Here is a 21,755-nt window from a genome sequence, read left to right as displayed (position 1 = left end):
GTGATCGAAAACATAAAAGCGATTCGAATTCATCATTCGAAAACCGAGTGTAATGTTCGAATATTGAAAGACATTTTTCATGAAAAATACAACACAGAGAATGCGACTTTTTTTTAGAAAAATTGGAAAAGTTTGAAAAAAAAAATTCGTAGCAAAAATTCGTGGCTTTGTTATGTTTTTAAAAACTCTAAGGGTTGTCTCCATACAGACTTACTTTGGATATGAAAAGAAGTGAAGTTGGCTCAGAGACTTGAGGAGCATCAAATCTTTAATTGGAAGCAAAAATCTGTACTTGGACTTTTAAAGTTCTTTAATTACTCTCAAACTCCAATTGAAAATTTTCGTTCTAAAGAATATGATATTACTGCACCATTTTGAAGAGGAAATTGTAATCAGTAGGGTGGTTCCGTTACTTCGCCATCGGGACATTGGGTCAGCTTTTGGTAACCTCTTAGCGGTAAGCTTACTGGGAATTATTTTAACCGTAGGCTCAATGGCATGACTCAATGGCAACTCGGACGAATTAATATTTAATGAAGTCGATTGTTCAGTAAAACTCCAAATTTTGTTATGGGCGTCACTTTAAGTGAATTCAAGGTTGCCTGTTTCAAAATCAATTAAACTTACGCTCACATTTTAGCGGCAATTCAGTATTTTGATCTGTGTCACGAAAATCTTGATTTCTGTCAATAAAACCTCAAAGTTTCCCAAAGATGCATTCTAAGCTAGGCAAGCTATCAAAAAAGACTTTGCATTCGTAATTGTATTTGTTACCACCTAGCTTCTGATGGCAGCTTTTAGGACACCGTGAAGCTATAATTAGCGAGTACATCCGCACGATGTGCTTAATCTTGGAATAATAGAGCTGATGATTCTCTTCGCTCTAAGTGGAAGTTTGGTCATAACAAGGACTCAGACATCAGCTCCTTGAATCTGAAGTCCGCGACCCTAATCAATGAGCCACCCTCGAACTAAAAATTTGGATTTCTCAGAATATCTAATATTCATCGAGCCGTGTCCATATTCCTCCCTGTTGGTTATTCTTCTCACATTTCTCTGATTGTAGCATCCATGATCTTTGCTATTCGTCGTTTCTTTAATTCTTGATTTTTCTTAATCTATTATGTATTGTTCTAATTATCACTTCCTGGGTCTAACTATACTGGGTACAACTTTTGGCAATTGTTTGCAGGAGTCCAGTCAAATGACACTTCCTTAGGATACAAAAATGATGTTGTCTGATATTCTATCGCTCAGGTAACTAAATATAGCCTTTAAAGGCAAATAATCAAACAAGACAAGGGTGTACATAGGCCTCCACCAGTTTCCATAAAAAATTCAAGTCTTTAAAATAACAGAGATTGAATCCATGCACCGTCTCTAAAGCTTCATCTAGCTGACGTCATTGCTCGTCTTGTGATGGTTTACCGAAGAAGGCGGAAAACCAAGACTTCAGCAAACAAAGACAACCGACACTATCTATAAAATTTTGTTTTAAATACACTGGAACGTTATTCATATAGAATCTATTGACACTTGGACAAAAGTCATTAACATAAAGACGGTTAAATACTAACAACAGCCGGTAATACTTACAACTGATGACGTCATATTATTAATAATGCAATGCCTAAATCATCCTAAACCCTTATCTTTCTAAATCAACCAACACAAAATTTTCATCAAAATTAACTATGTTAAAATATTCATGCTAAAAGGGCTCATTTATAATGAGAGGCATCAAAACTTTTGAAGAAAGATGCAGGGAAATTTCTTAAAAATGGCAAGTATGCTAAAGAGAATAGGACAAGAATACATATTTAATATGATAAATATCTAACGTCTCAACGACCTCAAACTAAAACTCAAACATATGGGTGTATGGGCCATTTGTTTCCATTGACAGAACCTGTCTGTTTCCATACGTTCCTAAAACGGAAAATAACAAAAGCTTTGATAGATAGAAATCGAGAAAGAAACTTAAAAAAACCATTATGACGTTAAAAATCTTCTTTCGCCTTTTGTTATATCAATATTACAGATGGTATTAAAGCTATAGAGAATAGGAACATAACAGAAGCTTAATCTGTATATAACAAATTGACAAAAGGGATTCATAAAACCTCTATGACGGAATAAATTTTCTTTCGAATTTGCCATATTCATATTCTAGTTGGTATTGAAGCAATAGGGAAATTGTACAAGAAAACCAGCTTGTACTCGAAACTGAAACCCTTTACAAATACAAGGTTTGGTACCTTGATAAAGATCCGGGTCAAAGCACTAAAGAGAGCTTGGTGGCAACAACTTCCAATGTACGTACGCATATGTCTTTAAAACCATTCGAATAAGAAGAATCATCGAAAGGAGGCAATATTTCTTTGACTTAGATGAGATTTGACGTAACCAAAATTCAAATTTTTGACATTTCTAAAAAAATTAAGATCAGCTGATGTTTATATTATGATTGTGAATATGGGAACTGGTTTGTTATCTATGAGGTTGAATGTTCAAAAACTGCCAAGATGTACACAACTTAGCCCTATTAAGAACTTAGAACTGTCCTGTTCTACTTAGGACGGTCTTATTCTACTTAGAACCGTCTTGTTCTATGTAGAACCATCCTGTTCTATTAAGAACCATCTTGTTCTACCAAGAACCGTCCTCTTCTATTTAGAACTGTCCTCTTCTACTTGGAACCCGAGAACCGTCCTGTTCTTTTGGAACCGTCCTGTTCTAGACACCAAAGCGTATACAGCTCTGCCTATACAACATGGACCACCCTCCTTACAGGCCATATAGAACAACACATCCACTATCAACATCACAATAGAAATAGATGGATCAAACATTGAGCAAATGAGCAGTACAACCTACCCAGGAAAAATACTGACAAAGTTTTAACAAGAGATCTTGTGATATACATACCAAACTGAACACTTTTCCCGTTACCACCTCCATGTTCTTCAACTAGAAACTAATAAAGTAGATAAATATTAGTCTTAACTCACATTAAAGTGACGTTTTTATCTAGAAAAAAAGACAAATCAAAGGAACAATGTTTCCAGCCTTGAAATCGCAAGAGTACAAAACAAGTCAAATCAAGTTGCATCTCATTCAAAGCACAATAATCGAGGGGCAAATCACTCCAAGAAAATCTCGTAGACCTTTCGTGAAAATCCTATTGTTTTAACTGAAAATCCCTAGAAATCCTTCTGTTTTAGGGAAAATCTCGTACGCTATTTGCAAGAGTGAATTGCCTCTCGACAATAATGCACAATAAGTAAGTTATAGTACCTTGATTAATCCGACAAATTCATCATATAAGTGCTGTCCTTCATCCTTTGGGATATTTGAATGATACCTAAAAACAGAACTAGGTTAAAGATAAACTGAACTGGAACTAAAATAGTCATTTGGTTTAGAGAGATCGACTAATAATAACGATATTTCAGAGAATTTATGTAGATAGGAGGAACATCCATGCATTTAGCATTAATATTTAGGAATTGTAAGTGGCTTTCATCCGCACTGCCCCCAGAAAGCTTTGAGCGAAACTATGTTTACTAGAAATTCAAAAAATTGGCTAAAGAATACATACTGAGTAGCTTTGCCTTTCATTTTACCACCAAGTGTCGCCTGCAAAAAAGATTCAATTTTTTCAAACGCCTGATTTCTCTCCTTCTTCTAAAATATAGGTGCTACTCGCATTCCTATACAATTAACATAATTTGAAGCAAAAAAGTTTCAAAAATACCCTTAGCAATTTTTAGCTATGAAAATGTCATACAAATGTTCTCAAAAAACTTTGCTAACAGCTTCGAAAGTTTAATCCTAAGTTGCACAAGTTAGTCTTTACATAGGCCGTATTTAATGCACACAATCTTATCATCATCACACCCGTTAAGAGACCCACAAAATGCGCATGATTTCTTTGTTTGACATCAAAGGCTAAAGAAAGGGAACTTAATAGAGAGGGGGGCTTATTTAAAATTTTTCTTGATAAGGGGGGACTTAGTAGAGAGGGGGGCTTAATAGAGGGGGGGGCTTAATAGAGAGGGGGCTTAATAGAGAGGGAGCTTAATAGAGAGGGGGGCTTAATATGGGTAAAAATTCTGAACAAGAATGTTTGGTAGTGCAAACTAATTGCTAAAAACTATTTTATTTTATTCAAAGTACAAAAAAAATTTAAATTAATAAAGCAATATAAATTTTATACAAGGCCCAATTTTTTAAATATTTTACAGAAAAGAAACTAGTCCCCCCTCTATGTTTAGCCCCTCAATCAATAAATACTGCAAGTTTTCAAAGATATGATGTTTCATTTACAGTCTTTACATAATCAATGTTGAGCTACGTTTTTTTCAGGTTTATCGTTTAAAAAATATATCAATGCCTTTTGCTTTTAACATTACTTTGAAGAGTCCTGGAACCACAAGTCTTACTTCTAAATATATTGGGCCACTGGGAGTAAACTCCAAGCAGCAACCCTCGCTGGCTGAGAATGGGTGCAAGAAGACTTTTTCTACAAGCTGTTGATTAAAAAGGTTGGAAAAGCCCTGCAAATTTAATATTGCAATCTCTAGCTGCTGTAAAAGTTGGAGTACATTGCGGAGCGACAATGCTGACGAAATGACGATGAAAGCTCCTCTTCAGTATAGCCATTTTGAAGGCAAATTTCTATTAGAATTTTTTCCTTTTGCTTGCATTTTTGTTCAATATTTAGTTTCTCAGGTGGGCAAATATATCAGCTCAAATGACATTCTTGAGTTGCTGAATAACACGAAGGTCAAAAAAATTGAAAATCGAGGTAAAGCAACCTTAATTACGACCATCAGCCTTTGAATTCCACGTGCTTGAAAACTGCAGAACCACCATTTTGATGACGTCATGCAAACTTTAAATAGCAATAACTCATTATCTGCTGGTCTGATAAAGTTTCTTCTTTAGAAATTTTTGCTCCTATTACAATGCCAAACAAGACGGTCGGAGCGATTTTTCAAAAAAGAGAATTAAAAATTTTGATGACCTGGGGAAATGACGTCATCGAACACGTGATTTCTATTGTGTTACAAAAATGTATCCAAGGCTTAAAATATTCAGCAAGGCTGAAAGTACCCAAATCAAAAGCAAAAAAGGTTAGGCACTTTGCTTGACTGGTGTTAAAAATTCCCTGTCTACTCATATTAACAAGAGTATGTGGTTTTGCCAATAACACCAGTCTGTGTCCACTGAAAGCAGATAGCAATTCATTTTGCAAAGCTTTATGTAAATTTTCAGTGATACTTTAAAGCTTTTTTCCAAGGAGCAATCAGAAAAAAACTTAAAGTTTTCATTCAAGCTCACCAACCAACTATTCTTGATCACAAATCTTAGTGTCAAACTGTCCATTGCATTACACACAAATAATCCAGCAAGTCATTTGCTGCTTAGATGTTCTTTTATAATCTCTATGTTACCAAAAAGAAAGCTTTGCATTTTTCCATCTTTGAAGAACATTGACAAGAGCTGAAATTCGCTCACAGGGCTATTTCTATAGTAGTTTGATCTTTAACTGAAAGATTCATAGTGTGGATGCAACAATGAGATGCAAGAGTTTTTGGTTGAACTGCAGCAACTCAAGCTGCTGTGCCACTATTTTTACCAGCGTGTTGCTCACTCCCAGACAAAATTGACAACAGCATTAGGCCTCTCTATGAAAAATCTGGTAAAACATTGAACCATAGCGATATATCCTTTATCCCAGCTACGATGATTTCACGATTTATGTTGCTAACAATAAAAACCCCATGAAAGTATCTTCCGTCTTAAGGTTTCCATTTTAAAAACTAAAGGAAAATTGCTCTAGATATTTGTAACAGCATCACAGCTGCAAAAATTGTTAGCATTAATTCTTTTTAATGTAAAATGTAAAATGACTAAATTCAATTCCTTGATTAGCAAAAAGGCAGGCATGCTTCCTGTTGCATGGACCCGGCACAGTATATAAAGATAGCAAGTAACTGAACAATGTGAACTTACCTGTGGGACAATCAACACATCGCCTGGAAGATCTAATACTGAGACATTCTTTTGCCTTGTGTCACAGAAACTTAGTTTCACATTAAGCAAACTAGTGGCTAGAAGAATAAGAAAAAGGGATATCTCAAAAATCAATCTTGCACAAATAAAAATGTTTTCATGATTGCAAGAATATGTTTTGGGAACCTATTAAATAAGAGATCAATTTTCTATAAGGTAGCATTGGATTCATCATAATTCTTCTAAAGAGCTCCTGGCTCTGCTTTCAGATACTTAATTTCTGCAAGGCTCTTTCTAGCTTTTATCAAAAAGTGCCCAATGATAAAAATATTAGAAAGTGACTGTCACAAGAAAGTTGTGTAGAGTGTTCAGAATAATTGTAGCTGAAATTTCGCCAAATTTTTTGCCCATCACTGATATAAATTCTAAGAATATCTACTTGAGATTCAAGCTCTGAAACTTTAAAAGATACTGGTGATACAAGGAATGTACATATTCCATGAGAAGTCATTAATCAAGAAATAATTTTGTTCAGATATGATGATGCATTACCAGTTTTTTTCACCACATCTTTGGTACAACCTTTGAAGAAACATACATAAATTACAACTCCTCTTTTAATCTGAAAGAAGATTGTCTTTATGTCAGGGAAAGTTTTTAAAGAATAACAAAGCTAATGACATGCTAGTTATTTATTTTTTCACAATAATTTTACAGTTCCATCAGATGAAACTTTATGGTAAAATAAACAAGAAAACAATTAATAAAAACATGTAGTCCTTAAAGATTTGATGCTACAGTAAAATTTGGGTTAAAGATAATTTTTTTTCATTAGATCCATCATTTTACTCCATTTTGTGACACTTCCATTTTCTATACTACATAAAAACAAAAGGGAGTGCTTTTTTTTAAAAAAAATGGTATTAAAATTCCTACTCTATAAGAGAGAGCACTTTTCACTACCCTCTATAAACTTTTCCTTGTAGGAAAAACAGGGGTAGTAGCTAGAGATATATACCTGAAAAGTGTAAAGAATGGAACTGATCAGCTAACAGTGTTTCAGATCAATCTTTATCTTATCAGTAGAGCTCAAAGGCCAGTCTACAGAGTATGACCTGTGCAAACCCGATATATTTTTGTGCAAAAAACTTGTCACATGCCGGGTATTTTTGGGTGTGGCAAAAAAGACGGGCGTGGCTGGGTGTGGTCCCATAGAAAATGTCAGCTGATAAAAACAAGTCAAGTAATACTTGACAAATATACAAATAAAAACTTGGGCTATCTTCAACAGTGTACTTCACATACATTTTTACAGTGAAATGCAAATTTACAAATTTTAACCACAACAGGGGAAAATAGTCGGTGCACACCCAGTCTGCAGAGTATGGCATGTGCACACCAGAGATATTTTTGTGCAAAACCCGTCGCACACCGGGTATTTTTGGATGTGGCAACTAAGATGGGTGTGACTTGGTGTGGTCCCATAGAAAATGTCAGTGGATAAAAACAAGCACAGTCGTGTATGAACAATTTGAGATTTCATGAATCTTACTTGACAAATATACAAATAAAAACTTGCGCTATCTCCAACAGTATACTTCACACGCATTTTTACAGTGAAATGCAAATTCACAAATTTTAGCCACAACAGGGGAAAATAGTCGGTGCACACCAGCACACAAGACATTTTTGGTGGTGCACACCGTCACACCAGGCTTTTTGCTCGTGCACACCGGAGATCTCGTCGAAAAGTGCCATACTCTGCAGACCGGGTGCACACCAGCACACCAGAAATTTTTGGTGGTGCATATCGGCACGCCAGGCTTTTTGCTCGTGCACACCGGAGATGAATCTGATTACCAATAATTTCAATTCCTTTACTTGTACAGCTTTCACTTTACCTCTACAAACTTAGCTTCATCTGTTTCAGTCTTTGGTGTGACCTGCAACCTAGCTTTTAAAGCTTGCTGTATCAAAGTTCTTGCGTATGTTTCCGCCATCTTGTAAACATGCTTTAGAAGACTCTCTCTCGCATTTGGCCTCGTTCGGGCGCTTCTGTTTCAAAATGGAAGGCAACGAAGGCAGTGCTGGAAATGGAAATCCCGAGGATATTACTAACAAAGAAAATACTGAACCAACTGTTGATACTGCGGAAAATGACCAAGGAAATGTGAAAAGAGATGCCAGCAAAAAGAAAGGTATCTTCTTTGCTATAAATCAACGTAGTGTGTTTAGAACAGGATCTGACTTTTTCATTATTATGCAGACCAGGGCCAAGACTGCAATGCAGAGTATCTACGGCAAATGCACACCTGAGATATTTTTCTAAAAAGTATCTAAGAAAGGGGTGGTATCAGGGATGGCGCTAGGAAAGATCCGATAAAGGGGCTAATGCTTCCGACGGGGGGGGGGGGGGGGGGAGGCTAACTATTTTGGTACGAAACAAAGTTTTGGAACACGGGGAAGCAGGTTAAAGCCGCCACCGAACTGTGCCAACACTAATAGCATTGCGTTCCAATAACTATGTCAAGTAACAAAGAAACAGGAACCGCACATTTTGCCTTTATTTAGTTTACACGTGTAAATTTCTCGAAGAGTAGAAGTAATCTTATTTGAAGAGTTAGGTGTAACAACTGAATTTATGTGCAGCCTAGTTGACAAATACCATGGGCAGTGCAAATTAATAAAGAAAGTAATTTGTTCAAGGCGGGCGGTTAACGTGCGAACTGACATTGAGGTGAGCAATGAATAGCTCGCTTAGCTTACCCGAGGCGAGCGTGGAGGCACAGGCAGGTGATCGCCCGCCTCAAATAGCCAGGACTGTTCAAAGACGTTTTTTTTATACCCATCCAAGCGACCAATTTGATTAACGATTAGAGGCTTCATTTAACAGAGCCTCTTCAACACAATCTTGTAGGGCAGGTGACTTTTGTCTCTTTCTGTCTTCTCTTACTGTTTCAGGCAGGCTCTGTCTGTTTGTTACATCTTCAGCTGTATCCCAGAATTCTTGATACTTCTCTCTTGAGCGGAACTCAGCTATCTCTTTGTTCAATGTGCCAATGAACCAAATTGTGTCAGTCAGGTCGTTTGTTGGTTTCTGCAGCATGTTAGAAGCAAATTTACCTTTCCCAGAATGTGCTTCATCGCAAGCAGGTATTGCACAAATTTTTGATCAATCTGTAATTTGAAGCCATTGGCCTCAGTTGTATGGTCAGAATCTCTGCCATTATCAATGATAGGGGCTAAGCTGCTCCAACAGGGGATGTAGCCCCCTAGCTCTCCCCTGGCACCACCCCTGACTGCAAACTGGGTAAAGGATGTGGCATTTTGAGATCTGGCCTTGACATGGGTGTGTAGTATTGCTTATCGCAAATGAAGAAGAATCACGTTTCCTCAATTTAGACATAATCTTGCCTTGGTTTGATAGATACAAAATAACTATGAATCTTGTCCATCTTTTTCGATATCTTTTTGCTGTAGCATAGTTGTGTAAACTATATAAACAATTCAAGCACACATTTTACCAAAGTGCATACTTGCACACTTGAAATTTTGGTTTTGCACACACTAGATCTCATAGAAAACTGCAGTACTCCGCTGTCTGGGACCAAGGGACTGCAAGAATCAATCAAGTGCTCTTTATCAATATTATTTAATGGTGCACATTTCAAGGGGGGAGGGGAGGCATCTTCATTACGAATGTTGTCAAAGAGAGCGTAGCATCAAGCATGCCAAATCTGATTCTGAGGTTTGTTTTAAAGATAATAGTCCATTTTTTGAGTAATAAACAATTTTCCCATATGACCCCGGTTTCCCTGTTTGACGCTGTTTCCTAATTGAGCCCAAGCGCTGCCAATGCTGCTATTGTTTTTCTTCTAGATGCTGCTTCAGGTGCAGCTCCACCGTAGCTTTATAGAAATAGACAACTACTGCTTACTGGCCTGTCATAAAATAATTGATGTTGTATAGAGCTATGCACTCTTGTTGAAGGGAGAAAATAAAATGCTTTATTATAATTTCAAAAAAAGCCCTAGGCTCATATTAGAGGAATGTGTATATGCAAAAGCAACCCAGGATTGGAGGGCTTACAGTCAGGGCAGACTATATTAGGAATTTCAAGGCATTCCAGAAAATCTTTTGTTTATGATGGAATTCTTACTGGAATTAATGATGATGAGTTGTTCTTCTATGCAAAGTTGACATTGCATTGTTTAGATTTGAACAGTATGAATGTATCTGCTAGATTCAAGTGGTTAATTATATAATAAGCAATGGAAGACTTCATTCAAATGTAAGATATAAATATTGATACAGTCAAAACATTTCAAAATGCCTTTTTGACATCAACAAAAAGCTAGATTTGTTTTTTAACGCAGAAGGAAAAGAAAAATATCAACTGGGACCTTGCTATTTTCAAATCAATAAACTGGAACTTTACCAAAGATGCTGAATCAAATCCATCTTCAAGCCATTATTCCTCAAAATTTAGTTTTACTCTACATGCACAAACATATCCTCTACTTTTTAATGTTGTATAGACCTTAATCAACTGACAAAAGAACTGCTTGCAAGCAGGGACGGCAGGCAGTGGTAATAATGTTAATAGTCTATTACCACTTTTTTTCAAATAAAATTCTGATCATGAACTCATACAAGCTGTCAGAATAAAGTTATAAGCACTCACATAAAATTTGGTTACCTACTGAATTTTTATGAATGAAACAAATTTCTATTCTATTGCCAATAAAAACCACAATGAGCGTCTTTATCTGTTATCAATGAGCTTTTTGTCAAATGTTGCGTTGACAGTTTCGCAATTTTATTACTGCCAGCCATGTGAAACAACCAGGTTAGCGATGACCCATTGATTCGGCCCCTTTGTTTTCGTGAATGAAAACTGTGTGGTTTGGCTTTGGAGGTAATAGTTCTCAAATTCTCTTAATGTGGCCAGAGACTGCTACGTAATCAGCCGGTATCTTTTAAACATGAAGCGCTTATTAGCAAATGATAGAAATAAGCATCACTGGGTTGTCCAGAAAGTCTGGATATGAAAAAGAAGGGTAGACTTTGCCCTAAAGTCGTGATAAAGAACAGATCCTGTGAATCTGCTTATCAAGCATATTCATGGATGTGTGGAGATGAAGAAAAAATACTTTTTTGTTGGCCTTGTTTAGTCATTGGTGACTTATCAACAGCAAGTTAGAAACATATCACTTTCAGGCCTTGCCCGGAAAGGCGCTCGATCGAACGTGCGCGCCTAGAGCGCACACAAAAGAAGCTTAAGAGAGCGATTTATAGAGCCCCTTAAAACGTAAAAACAATATTACCACGGAGCAAAATAATTTGTTGGCCTTTGTCTAATAAACTTGATCAAGCATAAACAATCTTCCCAATAGACCGCAATATTATGTTTTGCCTAAGATTACCCCTTGAGTAAAAATTTCAGCAAATTCAACGTTGGGTTTTCGATACCCTTTTTAATCTAATAACCCTCTGATAACCATCAAGGACACAGGCCATCAAGCGTATTCTCCGCCAGATTTATTTGATTTTCGAGCAAGCGTTAATCTTCAGTTGAAGTATTATTTTCTGTTTTTTCTAAATAATTTAGATATAAACAATAAATAATTAGATGTTCTAGTGTGTCTTATAGAATGGATAGCATAAAAATGGAAACAAAGTTAATGTTCGACTTAAAGCCATGCGTTTTCCTTTATTTCTATATTTGTATTAACATAGTGTTTGCTGCATGGTTTTTTTTTCATATTATGGTGTTTTTTGGTATCACCATTGAATTTCCTATTTAACACTTTTCCAAAGCTTTCGATATGAAGCTCTCGATCTCCTAAAGCTCTTTAAGGATGCCCTCAAGGACATTTTATTTAGAGGTGCGAACTAAAGCGCCTAGAGTTTCTAAGAGGCTCTTTTTATGGAGCACCTTCATTTTGCTTAGAGCAAGGCCTGCACTTTTATAAACAATATAAATAGATCAAAATATTTCTGTTAGTCCTTTTTGCAGAGCTCAGGATGAGCAAATGGTCATGAAAGGGCCTCTCGTCGGCTCTTTTGTTAATCTAATCACAGTTCTATTAACCCGCCTTTTAGTGGCTAAAAGAAAAGGCAATAGGCCGTCCAAGTGAAATATGGCCTCATCGTGCAGCCCCGCATTTATTTTGCAATGGAATTTGCAATGGATGACAAGGACAGAATTTGTAAAATTGATATTTTGCCTACTACTTGTGGCAACATATTAAATATCAAATAGCATTTTAAGGCGACTTTCAATGGAAAACATTCCAAATAAATTTAATTTTTTTCAGATAAAAAAGTATCACAGATTCACAGATTTCACAGATTTTGCTCAACATGACCAAATTTAGCCCATATTGCTATTTAGCCCAAATTACATGGCTTTAAAGTTCCATTCATTACAATTTATAATTGTGCTTCTTTTTACAAGAGTTTTTACTTCATCGAAAGAAATGTTTTCTTTATTCTTATCCTCTGTCTTTTGATCATTTGCAAAACTGAACGGCCCCTTACATAAAGCATTTCCTTGGTGCCCAGCTTCTTCCCCAGTTTTTAGGAATGGATCATAGAAGCTATTACCAACCCCATAACTTTGTGCACCACCCCTGCTTACAAGCATCTTTTTTGTACAAATTTTGAAACTGTTTTATTAAGGTTTTTTCAATATAAACACAGAAAAAAACACTTTTAGTAGAAAATCTTTAACAATTTTCCTTATGATAAGATACATGATTGAACACTTAAATTCAACTATTTGTGACAAAAAACTAGAAATCAACATTTAATGCTTTCCATGATGTTGAAAATAACTGCCTTAAAATTTCTTTGAAGTCACAACGCTCTTTGCATTCATTCCCCATTGGTAAGGATTTGAAGAGTCTGTTATAGGAAGCCGACCATTTCTAGAAAATGAATTTTTCATTGAACAATTCGATGTTTAAATAGATCCTCAGACTAGTTTGCTTGTAATTGCCTAATAAATGAATTCTGAGCAACAACTTGGATGCTATCTTCATTGCCTGATATTTTAGCTTATTTTTTCAGTTGACGTTTTGCTGAAAGCAACAGGAGATGCACCTATAATGAAAAAGAAAAAATGGGCTGTGGATCAAAACAAACAGGTCTCGTATTTGATAGACTTCATCAAAAAATACATAAAGTGTGATCCATCAGAATCACTAGTAAGTATTAGTTAGTCAAAATTCAGTATCCGTATCAGTTAGTTATTCAAATTTCTTTTTGGTATGATACTTTTACATAGTCACATCAAACTGACAACAGAATTTGCAACTTCTGACGTCACTGTGATGTAGATGTCACCCCTTATTCCAATGTCATTATTGTCAACATGTGTGGCTTTCAATATCGCAAATCCCATTTCAATGTCCCCTTTATTTCTTCAGATATTTCTGAAAAACCTATTAAAAATTACCAAAAACGGTTGTTCAAGAAAACCACGTTTTCAGGGTTTTTCCCCATATTCCTCCTTGGCCAATAGCCCAGATTTTTCATTCTACTATAGCCCTGTGCAGATTCAGCCTTAAATTTACACCTTCCAGTGAAATCCAAGGTGGGTACATTTTTGTTGGTTGTGAATGCTCCACGAAATCAGAACTTTAGCTGCCTCCGCAGAAAAAATGACAGATATTTCTGAATTTTCTAACAATATGTAGAAACTTGCACCTTGAAATAGATAATGACTTACATTTTTGGTCATTACTATCTGATTTCTTAGAATTCATAGTGTCTAAAAGTATTTCAGTGTGTTTCTGCTTTTCTAAAGAAACAAAAGTTATTTATTGGTTTTTTCTTCACTTCCAGTTTATATATGTTAATCAGACATTTGTTCCACCACCTGATCAATTAATCAGCAACCTATATGAGGTAAGCAAATTTATTATAAAGATTTTGTATGCAAAAACTCGTCTTTTGTGAGTATTTTAGTCTCTTTAATTGGCTCCCTTTCAAAGCAAACTGGGTTCTAAATGGGTTGGACGATATGATCATGAACATACATTGAAAAAGCTTTTTAGGTAATTGGCTGTTTTCTATTTTATCCAAGTCACTTCAAAGGCAGCAGGTGTTTGACTTCTTACTTTTACAAAACAATGACAATATGATAATGTATAATAAATATTCTATATCATTTAACTATTATAACGCCACTTCTGATTTGATTAGGATGTTACTGGTTTTACAAAGCAGATTTATATGCACAATTTCCAATCTCTCTTGTTTTCAATCAGCCATTTCTGTATGCAATGATCTAATTTTTGCATTGACTTAGGGTTTTCTCAAAGTTATTCCAATGTTTGAATTTTCAGTGCTTTGGGACAGATGGAAAGCTGGTCCTCCATTACTGCAAAACTCAAGCTTGGGGGTAGACACAAAAGTACAGTTAGGTCAATTTATTTATCATTCCCAACATTTTGTTAGTTTCTGACTGAGGATATCAATTAATAACCTTTCGGGTACTTAAACGATAAACAATTGTATATACACATAACGATTACAATTATTAGATGATTCAATAATGCATTTATAAGTATTTTTTATTTCTATCTTCAATGCAGTTACTCTATGTGGTTCTTTGTGGCATTTTCAGTCCGAAATTTAGCTCTTTTAAGCATTGAAGGTAAAAACTAAAAAAAATGTTAGCAAAAAAGTGTAAAATTCAGATTGGAAAAACGAGAAAAAAGTAGATAAGAAGTAATTACTACCACCTGGTTAGAGCCTCAAACTCAGATGGGGAATGGTTGTGTGTGCCCCTGGTATGTTTTGAGCAATTAGCTTGAAAATGAGCAGAACATGATAAAAATGCAACTCATCAGCCAGAAACCTACAAGGGACATTTCAGGGCTTTTATTCACACATTGACTTTTTAGATTTTACCTTCTACGCCTATAAAAACAAACGTCTATCTTAATAACGTAGTTTTAAATTCTGTACTTCTATGGTTTGATTGAAAGAAAACTGACAAGAATTAATATTGAGTAGAAAGGGGGTTAAGTGTAGGGCAGCCATGGAGAACCAAATCTTCAAAATTTTATTCAAACTGTTATCCTTTTGCCAATTAGAAATTAGATTACTGTAGTTTTGTAGAGTAAAATGCTGTGCTAAAATTTATAGAAGGCGACGTATGAAAGTTGCAATATCAAATGCAAGGATTGGAAGGTTACACTCATTTTTTATAAGAAACTCGCTGTATAAAAACGAGTACTGAGCAGTCTGAAAAATTAAGTACTCGATGCAAAAAGTTACAGAACTCAGTAATTTTGTGAAATTCTATCATCGTGATTGGCTGGTTGACATAAACGTTGAGACTGAAAATACACTTCCCTCATCTAAGTGCAGTATTAGAATGGAAGCTAATCTCTTTACTGAAATGTCATGAACATTTGAATACAGAAACATTTACGATTTGCAGCGACGAAAATCCTTCAAACAAATTTTCTGTTGGGAAACTCCTTATCGTGAAAAATTGAAAATTTGATGCATTCTTCACTCCTCTTTGAAGCTAAGATTCTTTTCTTTTCTCGGGGGAATTTTCCCAAAAAACAGCCATGCCTTGTAGACAATGATTTAAAATTGTGGATTGCAATGAAAATCAAGATACAATACTAGCACAACTCCTTGAACACTTAGTTCAATTTCAAATTCGAATTCAGCCATCCTATTTTCCTCTTCAAGCGATGTTGGCTTACTCCAAAATGACGGAGAAAGCTACGAAGCTGGCTTGAGTATGATATTTTGTTTAATCATAAACGTTCATCTTGGGAGAATGGGTAGCGAAATTAGTAGTGATCGGGGAAAGTGAAGGAGATAGTTAGTAACAATTTGAAGCTGATGGATGTAACCCGTGCTGTGCCATATTGGAGTACCAGTATTTGAGTATTAACCTGATAAATACCCAGGGCCGCCGGGAGGTTTTGGGGGCCCTTGGGCAAAACTGAAGACGAAGATCACATCCTTTAGATTAGCTTGAAATACATTTCTGAATATTTTTTGCTGCAGTTGTTTAACTGTTAAGGCATGTTTTTGCTATGATTGATTCGTTCCACTCTTAACATCTAATTCATTACTTCATGTGGCCCCCTTGACTTCGGGGCCTTCGGGCAATTCATTCCACGCCCCCGCTCGGCAGCCCTGAGATATCTACTGAACAGGATACCTTTTCCATCCCAATATAACATACGTAAATTGTAGTTCGCAATTTTGCACACATATCCGATATACCTTGTCAGCAGTGTCGAGAATTTTAGGGATAGGGGACAAATGTCTGGAAAATTTAATATTTTGGGATAATAGTTGCAGAAGAAAGCAGGCTATAGCAACTTTTTCGGAAAAATTCCCCCCACCACATAGATCGATTTCAGCCACTACTTGGTAATCGTCAATTAATTTAATATTAATGCAATTTCGAGAATAGATATATAAGAAGACCCGATATTCATAAGAATTCTTGTTTGTCTGATTGCTTAATAGTAGTAACTTTCAAAAATTCTTACGGGAAATATTCCTGAACTCAGTAAACAAAAATTCTTGAGACGTGTGAGAGAAGACGTTGAAATGAAGCCATCTGCTTGATTAAGCAAACTTAACTGTTTTATTTTGGATAGATTGGCGTGTTGACTGGAGGATTTAATTTTTATGCATTTGGAGCCAGGAGAATCATAACATTTATTTTACATTTCCTTTCCCATTAATGCTATCAAATAATCAACAAAGATCAAGATATATTGAATGCAATTCATCAGTAAAAGCTTGAATTGTTCAATCCGGAGAGAAAAATTTCAACCAATTCCTGTTCCTTTTTATTGTAACTTGTACGAAAATATTGAATGCAGGCATAAATGTATGCTTAATTGCTTTCTTGAAGTAAGGAAATATTTGCTGGGGATGTAATTAAAATGTTCTTGTTTTGATGGTCAGTTTAAATGCAAAGTCTTCTGTTTAACAGCGTGATAATTTCCTATTCTTTATGTTTTTATGATTTGAGATTTCTGGTACAAAACTTTTAAGACTGAATAGGAACGAAAACAATTTTTTTCCTAGATTCGTTTTTTCCTATTTTCTTTTGAAATAGAACAAAACATTAGTTTTCAAACTGTTGTAAGAACTAAAACTTTGAGATAAGTGCTCTCATTATAGGTCAGCCACAAAAATATCATTTTTGTGGAGCATGTGACACAGGAATCGTTTCCCTCTGCTTCGCAGCTTCTGAAGCATTTAGCTGTTGGAGTTTGTTTTTATTCAAGATCTTGATGACCTATGTTGAATTGGGGACAGGGAAGGTGAAATTACGGAAATATGTTGAAAACATTGAGTAGAAGTGATTAATTGCAGTTTTCTGTTAATTTTCCATGGAATTATTTATTTTATCGATATTTGTATTTCTTGAAGCGCTGTTTTAAAAAAACTCGCCTTTAAGGTCCTGTGAAAACAGCAGGATAAGAGAAAATTGATATCTTTATATATATTAGAAGGCCTTAAGACTTTTAACTGCATTTTACGGTCAATTACAACGTGTTTGCTAGATTTGAACATTATTTGTTTCGCCCATTATATTTTTTCATTTTTCATTGCTACAGTTCCATTGATTTTTTCCTGCAACTTGAAAACATTTTCTCCGTATAATGAAATCTAAGACCCTTTTTAATTTGCTGCCTGCTTATTTTAGGTTTTTTGAAAATCATCTGATTTACAAACGTAAATCGAACTAAAATCGAACTAAGCCCTCGCAAACAAATAGTTTTATTTGTGACTATATTGGTGTGTCACGGTTCATTCTCTTTTTCAATATACGTTTTCCTTTTTGTAACTTATAAGTTTATTCTTGTAAAGGGCCTCTACTGCAGTCTATATTGTAAATTTATACATGTGTTAGTATGTTGTGTTCCTCACACAACAGCCGGTACTATTCAGCTTATGCGGCAACTCTAGAACAGGTAGTCATTTAACAGTAATCTTTGCATATATTTCTATCGATTTATGTTAAAGGAGCCCCTATGCAGATCTGTAATGTTTTCTTCCCTGAAATGAGATTCGAAAACAAATCATCGAAACCAAAGTTTCAACTAACAAATGGCTGTTTCGTCTTATAAAAGCATAGTATTTTTATATGAACTTGTTTGGTTCTAAATGCTATAGGTTTGTTACAAAAAGTTCATTTTAGAATTGGAATGGATATAGTATATGTATTATGCATAAAGTTTATTGTTGACATATTAATTGCTAAGTTTATTGTGTCTGCTAAGGACGAGAAATTCTTGTCTTGTCTTCTACTGGGAATGCAAAGGTCACATGTTGTCTGGTATTGTGAGGTGTCACCTATGGGAACGCTTAAAAACTGGGGAAATTGTCAAAATGGGTTTCAAATAGAAGTTTAACTTAAAAATCGTATAAGATTACAAATTTTGAATGGAAATGACTTTTTATACCTTCAAGGTTTTGAGTAGATTGGTTGTGCGTTGTTTTAATGGCAAGACACAGTAGTTTGGTTGACCCCTTGTTCTAGTGCACCGAGTAAAGCTGTTTGAGGATATGAGTTTCATAGAATAAACCGCAACATTGTAAGGATAAACAAATCACAAACGATCAAAGCGATGGGCAGCTCTGATTCGATGCTAGGTTAGTTGTCTTGCTATCGCTGACCCAAGGAAAGGAGGTGGCATGCCGTGCTCCTGTTGCGACCGAAAGAACGTATAAAACAGAATCATCCCGATTTCTGGCTTTGCTTGTCAGCGTTGCAGTCGTTAAATGCCGAACGTTTGAACAGGTTGCCTGTGAGCATTTCTTTGATGTTGTGCTGTGTCTCATCGTTTGAAAAAAGCAATGGCATTGGACACGACTGCTCTGACAATCGCCACCACGCTCTCTGGTTTGACTACCAATAATTCAACTTTCTTTTTCAACAACAGCGATGTCAATATTGGCAAATCAAAAAGATGGAACCATACGCATGAAATGTGCATCCCTCTTGCCATCCACCAATTTCCAAAGGATATCATTGGGCAAGAGAACCGTCAGAGAGGTGGCGTGTTGATACACCTTTTTGCCGCCTTATACATTTTCGGAAGTCTTGCTTACCTATGTGATTGCTACTTTGTCCCTGCACTGGAAGTTTTGACTGATCGTCTTAAGATACAGCCTGAGGTTGCTGGTGCAACGTTTATGGCAATTGGAAGCTCTTCTCCGGAACTTTTTACTTCTCTTATTGGGGTATACGTAGCCGAGGACGATGTTGGGGTTGGGACAATAATAGGCTCGGCGGTGTTCAATATTCTGTTTGTCATTGGCTGTTGTATTATCGTTTCGCCAAATGTTCTGTGCATTGAAGTCTATCCAATCGTCCGTGATGCTGCTTTCTACACGCTTTCCCTCATCCCATTGGCTGCTATTTGCATGGACGGCGAAGTCGATTGGTACGATGCAGTCTCTCTTGTCCTTCTTTATGGCTTGTATATCTTCATGATGTACCACAGCGTCGCTTTGGAGAAGTTGTTCTACAATATCTTCCCAATGGCGAAGCCTGAAGAAAAACCGAAGGAAACAACGCCTTTTTTGCATAACAATGGTGAGCAGAAACTCGATGCAGCCCAAGCCAAAGCAATTGAGGCAGGAAACGGACATGTTCACAAGGACAGTAGCAATGGAGATGTTAAGTTTCTTGTTAATGGTGAACATTTGGAAATAAAAGTTACTGACGCATCATGCGAAGAGTACCAACATGATGATGATGGATCTTTCTTCGATGATTTGTATCCTCCATCTGGTAAAATGAAGAAAGCAATGTGGTTGATGGGTTTCCCGATCATTTTCTTGTTTTGGCTGACTATTCCAGATGCAAGCAAACCAAGATGGCGCCGTTGGTTCCCAATGACCTTCCTTGTCTCCCTTGTGTACATCGCCTCGTTCTCCTACGTGCTAGTCTACATGGTCACAATCATCGGCTACACATTTGGTGTTCCAGATATCGTTATGGGCTTGGTATTTATTGCCTGCGGTGCAAGCGTTCCTGATGCCCTTGCAAGCATCATCGTCGCCAGGCATGGTCAAGGCAGGATGTCAATCTCAAATTGTATCGGCAGCAACGTTTTCGACATTCTGCTAGGCCTAGGGTTGCCATGGATGATGAGGACCCTTGTCACCCATTATGGCCATGCAGTTCCAATAATGAGCGGCAGCATTAAGTTTACAGTGTTCATTCTGATTGGCAGCGTTGTTGCAATGCTGTTCACGTTTTGGATCAGTCGATGGAAACTGCGCTGGCCCGCCGGCCTAATGCTGATTGTGACCTACCTTGGCTTTATAAGTATATCTTGTTTGTTTGAAATGAATGTTTTTGGGCGCTATAATCTGCCTCAGTGTGAGTAGCCTGCAACAAAAATTGCTTAGCTATCTTGGGACTTCTCTGCCTTCATTGTTAGATCTACCATCATGCGTGAAAGTCTTTGAGGATATATTTACTTATTGCCTGCCCAAGTATTTCTAGTTTTTCTGTCTTTACAGTCCATATAAGCACCTTCTCTGATATTGAAAGCCCATTCATTTATAACTAAAAAAAACCCGCCATTATACTTCCATTTAAGAATTCCCTAGGTCTTTCAAGAGAATCTCTCCTTGCTTATGATGAATTAAAAATTTGCCTTAAGCTTTCTTATTTTTTGTTGTCTATAATAGAGAACTGAGTTGTTTGCAATCTTGTATTGTAATTTAATTTCTAACTTTTAGCAAGTTTAAAGTAATAGATAGATATACAATTAAACATTTTTTCTCGTTTTGCGTCAACTTTCCACTCTATTTCATACTACATTCCTCTTTTACGTCATAACTATTACCCAGTCCCCTCAACCTGTTAGCCACTTTGAAATCTTATATCTGAAACTGTGTGATTTTTTCAATGCAACCGATAGCTGCAAAAGCGATAAAAATTTGCCTTATACATAAGGAATATGTATTACTTCACTTGGTGCAGGCTTATACAATCCACGTGATTCAATTTCCTATTACTGCTAATATCTTTTTCACAACAAATGTATATTCGAGTACGTTGAGTTCATTTAAGCTAAGATGTCAAATCTAAAAATTCAGTCTCTACCTAACACAATGTGCGATTATTCTTCAGTTCTTTTTCTTGAATTTACAAATTTACGATTTGTTTGTTATCACATTTGATTGGTTGTTCGTTACCTGAATCAACAAGCAGAAGCACATCGAGAAGAAAGTTCCAAATATATTTTTGAATAATCGCATATCTGTTAGAGCTGATGCTTGATTGCAGTATTTGTTTGCTATGTAATTATTTCATTGTTTAATAGTTTATTGATTTTGGGATTAATAAATAATAGGCTTAGCTGCTTTACTTGTTAACATGTGTTGCAACCCAAAACAAAAATCTTATAGATATTTTCTTGTCTCATGACCTCTACTTTTTATTAAAAAAGGTCTTTAAAGATTTGCAAATTCGCAGAGTCGACCAAATTTTTGACTACCGCTTACGACTTTTTGGCTATTTTCTTGCAGCCGCTGCAATTCCCGCGGCTTACATCTTTCGCTCAAGATTTCAAGCGGTTTGCGGTGACTGCCGTGCGGTTAGGCCTCAAAAGTTCGGTTGAAGAGAAAATCTGGGTTGATGATGTTGGCCAGATATCTGTCAAAATAAATTGAAATACTGGCCGACTTCTAGTGAATACGTTATTCGT

General features: G+C 36.1%; 3 protein-coding genes across 4 annotated transcripts; 2 read left to right on the top strand and 1 right to left on the bottom strand.

Moving 5' to 3' along the window:
• Positions 1-1,475: 1,475 nt before the first annotated feature.
• LOC135691960 (D-aminoacyl-tRNA deacylase 2) lies at positions 1,476-8,036 on the bottom strand. 2 transcript variants are annotated; one of them, XM_065209971.2, is made up of 7 exons: positions 7,916-8,036; positions 6,574-6,603; positions 6,022-6,119; positions 3,602-3,639; positions 3,298-3,364; positions 2,929-2,977; positions 1,476-1,929 (listed from the first exon to the last, which is right to left on the bottom strand). In XM_065209971.2, exons 1-7 carry the CDS (start codon positions 8,019-8,021, stop codon positions 1,859-1,861), a joined length of 459 nt encoding a protein of 152 aa, XP_065066043.2. In that variant the 5' UTR covers positions 8,022-8,036; the 3' UTR covers positions 1,476-1,858. The 2 variants fall into 2 exon arrangements, with proteins under 2 accessions (XP_065066043.2, XP_065066042.2); XM_065209970.2 differs by having other exon boundaries at positions 6,574-6,643; positions 7,923-8,035.
• Positions 8,037-8,083: 47 nt separating this feature from the next.
• On the top strand, positions 8,084-14,612 carry LOC135691961 (autophagy protein 12-like). The gene is made up of 4 exons (XM_065209973.2): positions 8,084-8,219; positions 13,096-13,232; positions 13,873-13,935; positions 14,376-14,612. The coding sequence occupies exons 1-4, from the start codon at positions 8,087-8,089 to the stop codon at positions 14,433-14,435; spliced, it is 393 nt and encodes a 130-aa protein (XP_065066045.2). The 5' UTR covers positions 8,084-8,086; the 3' UTR covers positions 14,436-14,612.
• Positions 14,613-14,761: 149 nt separating this feature from the next.
• Positions 14,762-21,453, top strand: LOC135691957 (sodium/potassium/calcium exchanger 4). Its single transcript, XM_065209967.2, has one exon. The coding sequence runs from the start codon at positions 18,886-18,888 to the stop codon at positions 20,425-20,427; it is 1,542 nt and encodes a 513-aa protein (XP_065066039.1). The 5' UTR covers positions 14,762-18,885; the 3' UTR covers positions 20,428-21,453.
• Positions 21,454-21,755: the final 302 nt, after the last annotated feature.

The sequence above is a fragment of the Rhopilema esculentum genome, chromosome 13 (assembly GCF_057945365.1).
Source record: "Rhopilema esculentum isolate cy_ngs chromosome 13, ASM5794536v1, whole genome shotgun sequence".
Lineage (NCBI taxonomy): Eukaryota > Metazoa > Cnidaria > Scyphozoa > Rhizostomeae > Rhizostomatidae > Rhopilema > Rhopilema esculentum.
Note: the sequence above shows the minus strand (reverse complement) of the source record. Positions and strands in the feature narration are given on the sequence as shown.

Coding starts and splice junctions, on each gene's coding strand:
- LOC135691960 (XM_065209970.2), bottom strand. CDS start 8,021: ATGGCGGAAACATACGCAAGAACTTTGATACAGCAAGCTTTAAAAGCT. Junction 6,644..7,922: donor ATGAAGCTAAGTTTGTAGAG/GTAAAGTGAAAG, acceptor ATCTTCTTTCAG/ATTAAAAGAGGAGTTGTAAT. Junction 6,120..6,573: donor AGATGTGGTGAAAAAAACTG/GTAATGCATCAT, acceptor TTATTCTTCTAG/CCACTAGTTTGCTTAATGTG.
- LOC135691961 (XM_065209973.2), top strand. CDS start 8,087: ATGGAAGGCAACGAAGGCAGTGCTGGAAATGGAAATCCCGAGGATATT. Junction 13,233..13,872: donor GTGATCCATCAGAATCACTA/GTAAGTATTAGT, acceptor CTTCACTTCCAG/TTTATATATGTTAATCAGAC. Junction 13,936..14,375: donor TAATCAGCAACCTATATGAG/GTAAGCAAATTT, acceptor TTGAATTTTCAG/TGCTTTGGGACAGATGGAAA.
- LOC135691957 (XM_065209967.2), top strand. CDS start 18,886: ATGGCATTGGACACGACTGCTCTGACAATCGCCACCACGCTCTCTGGT.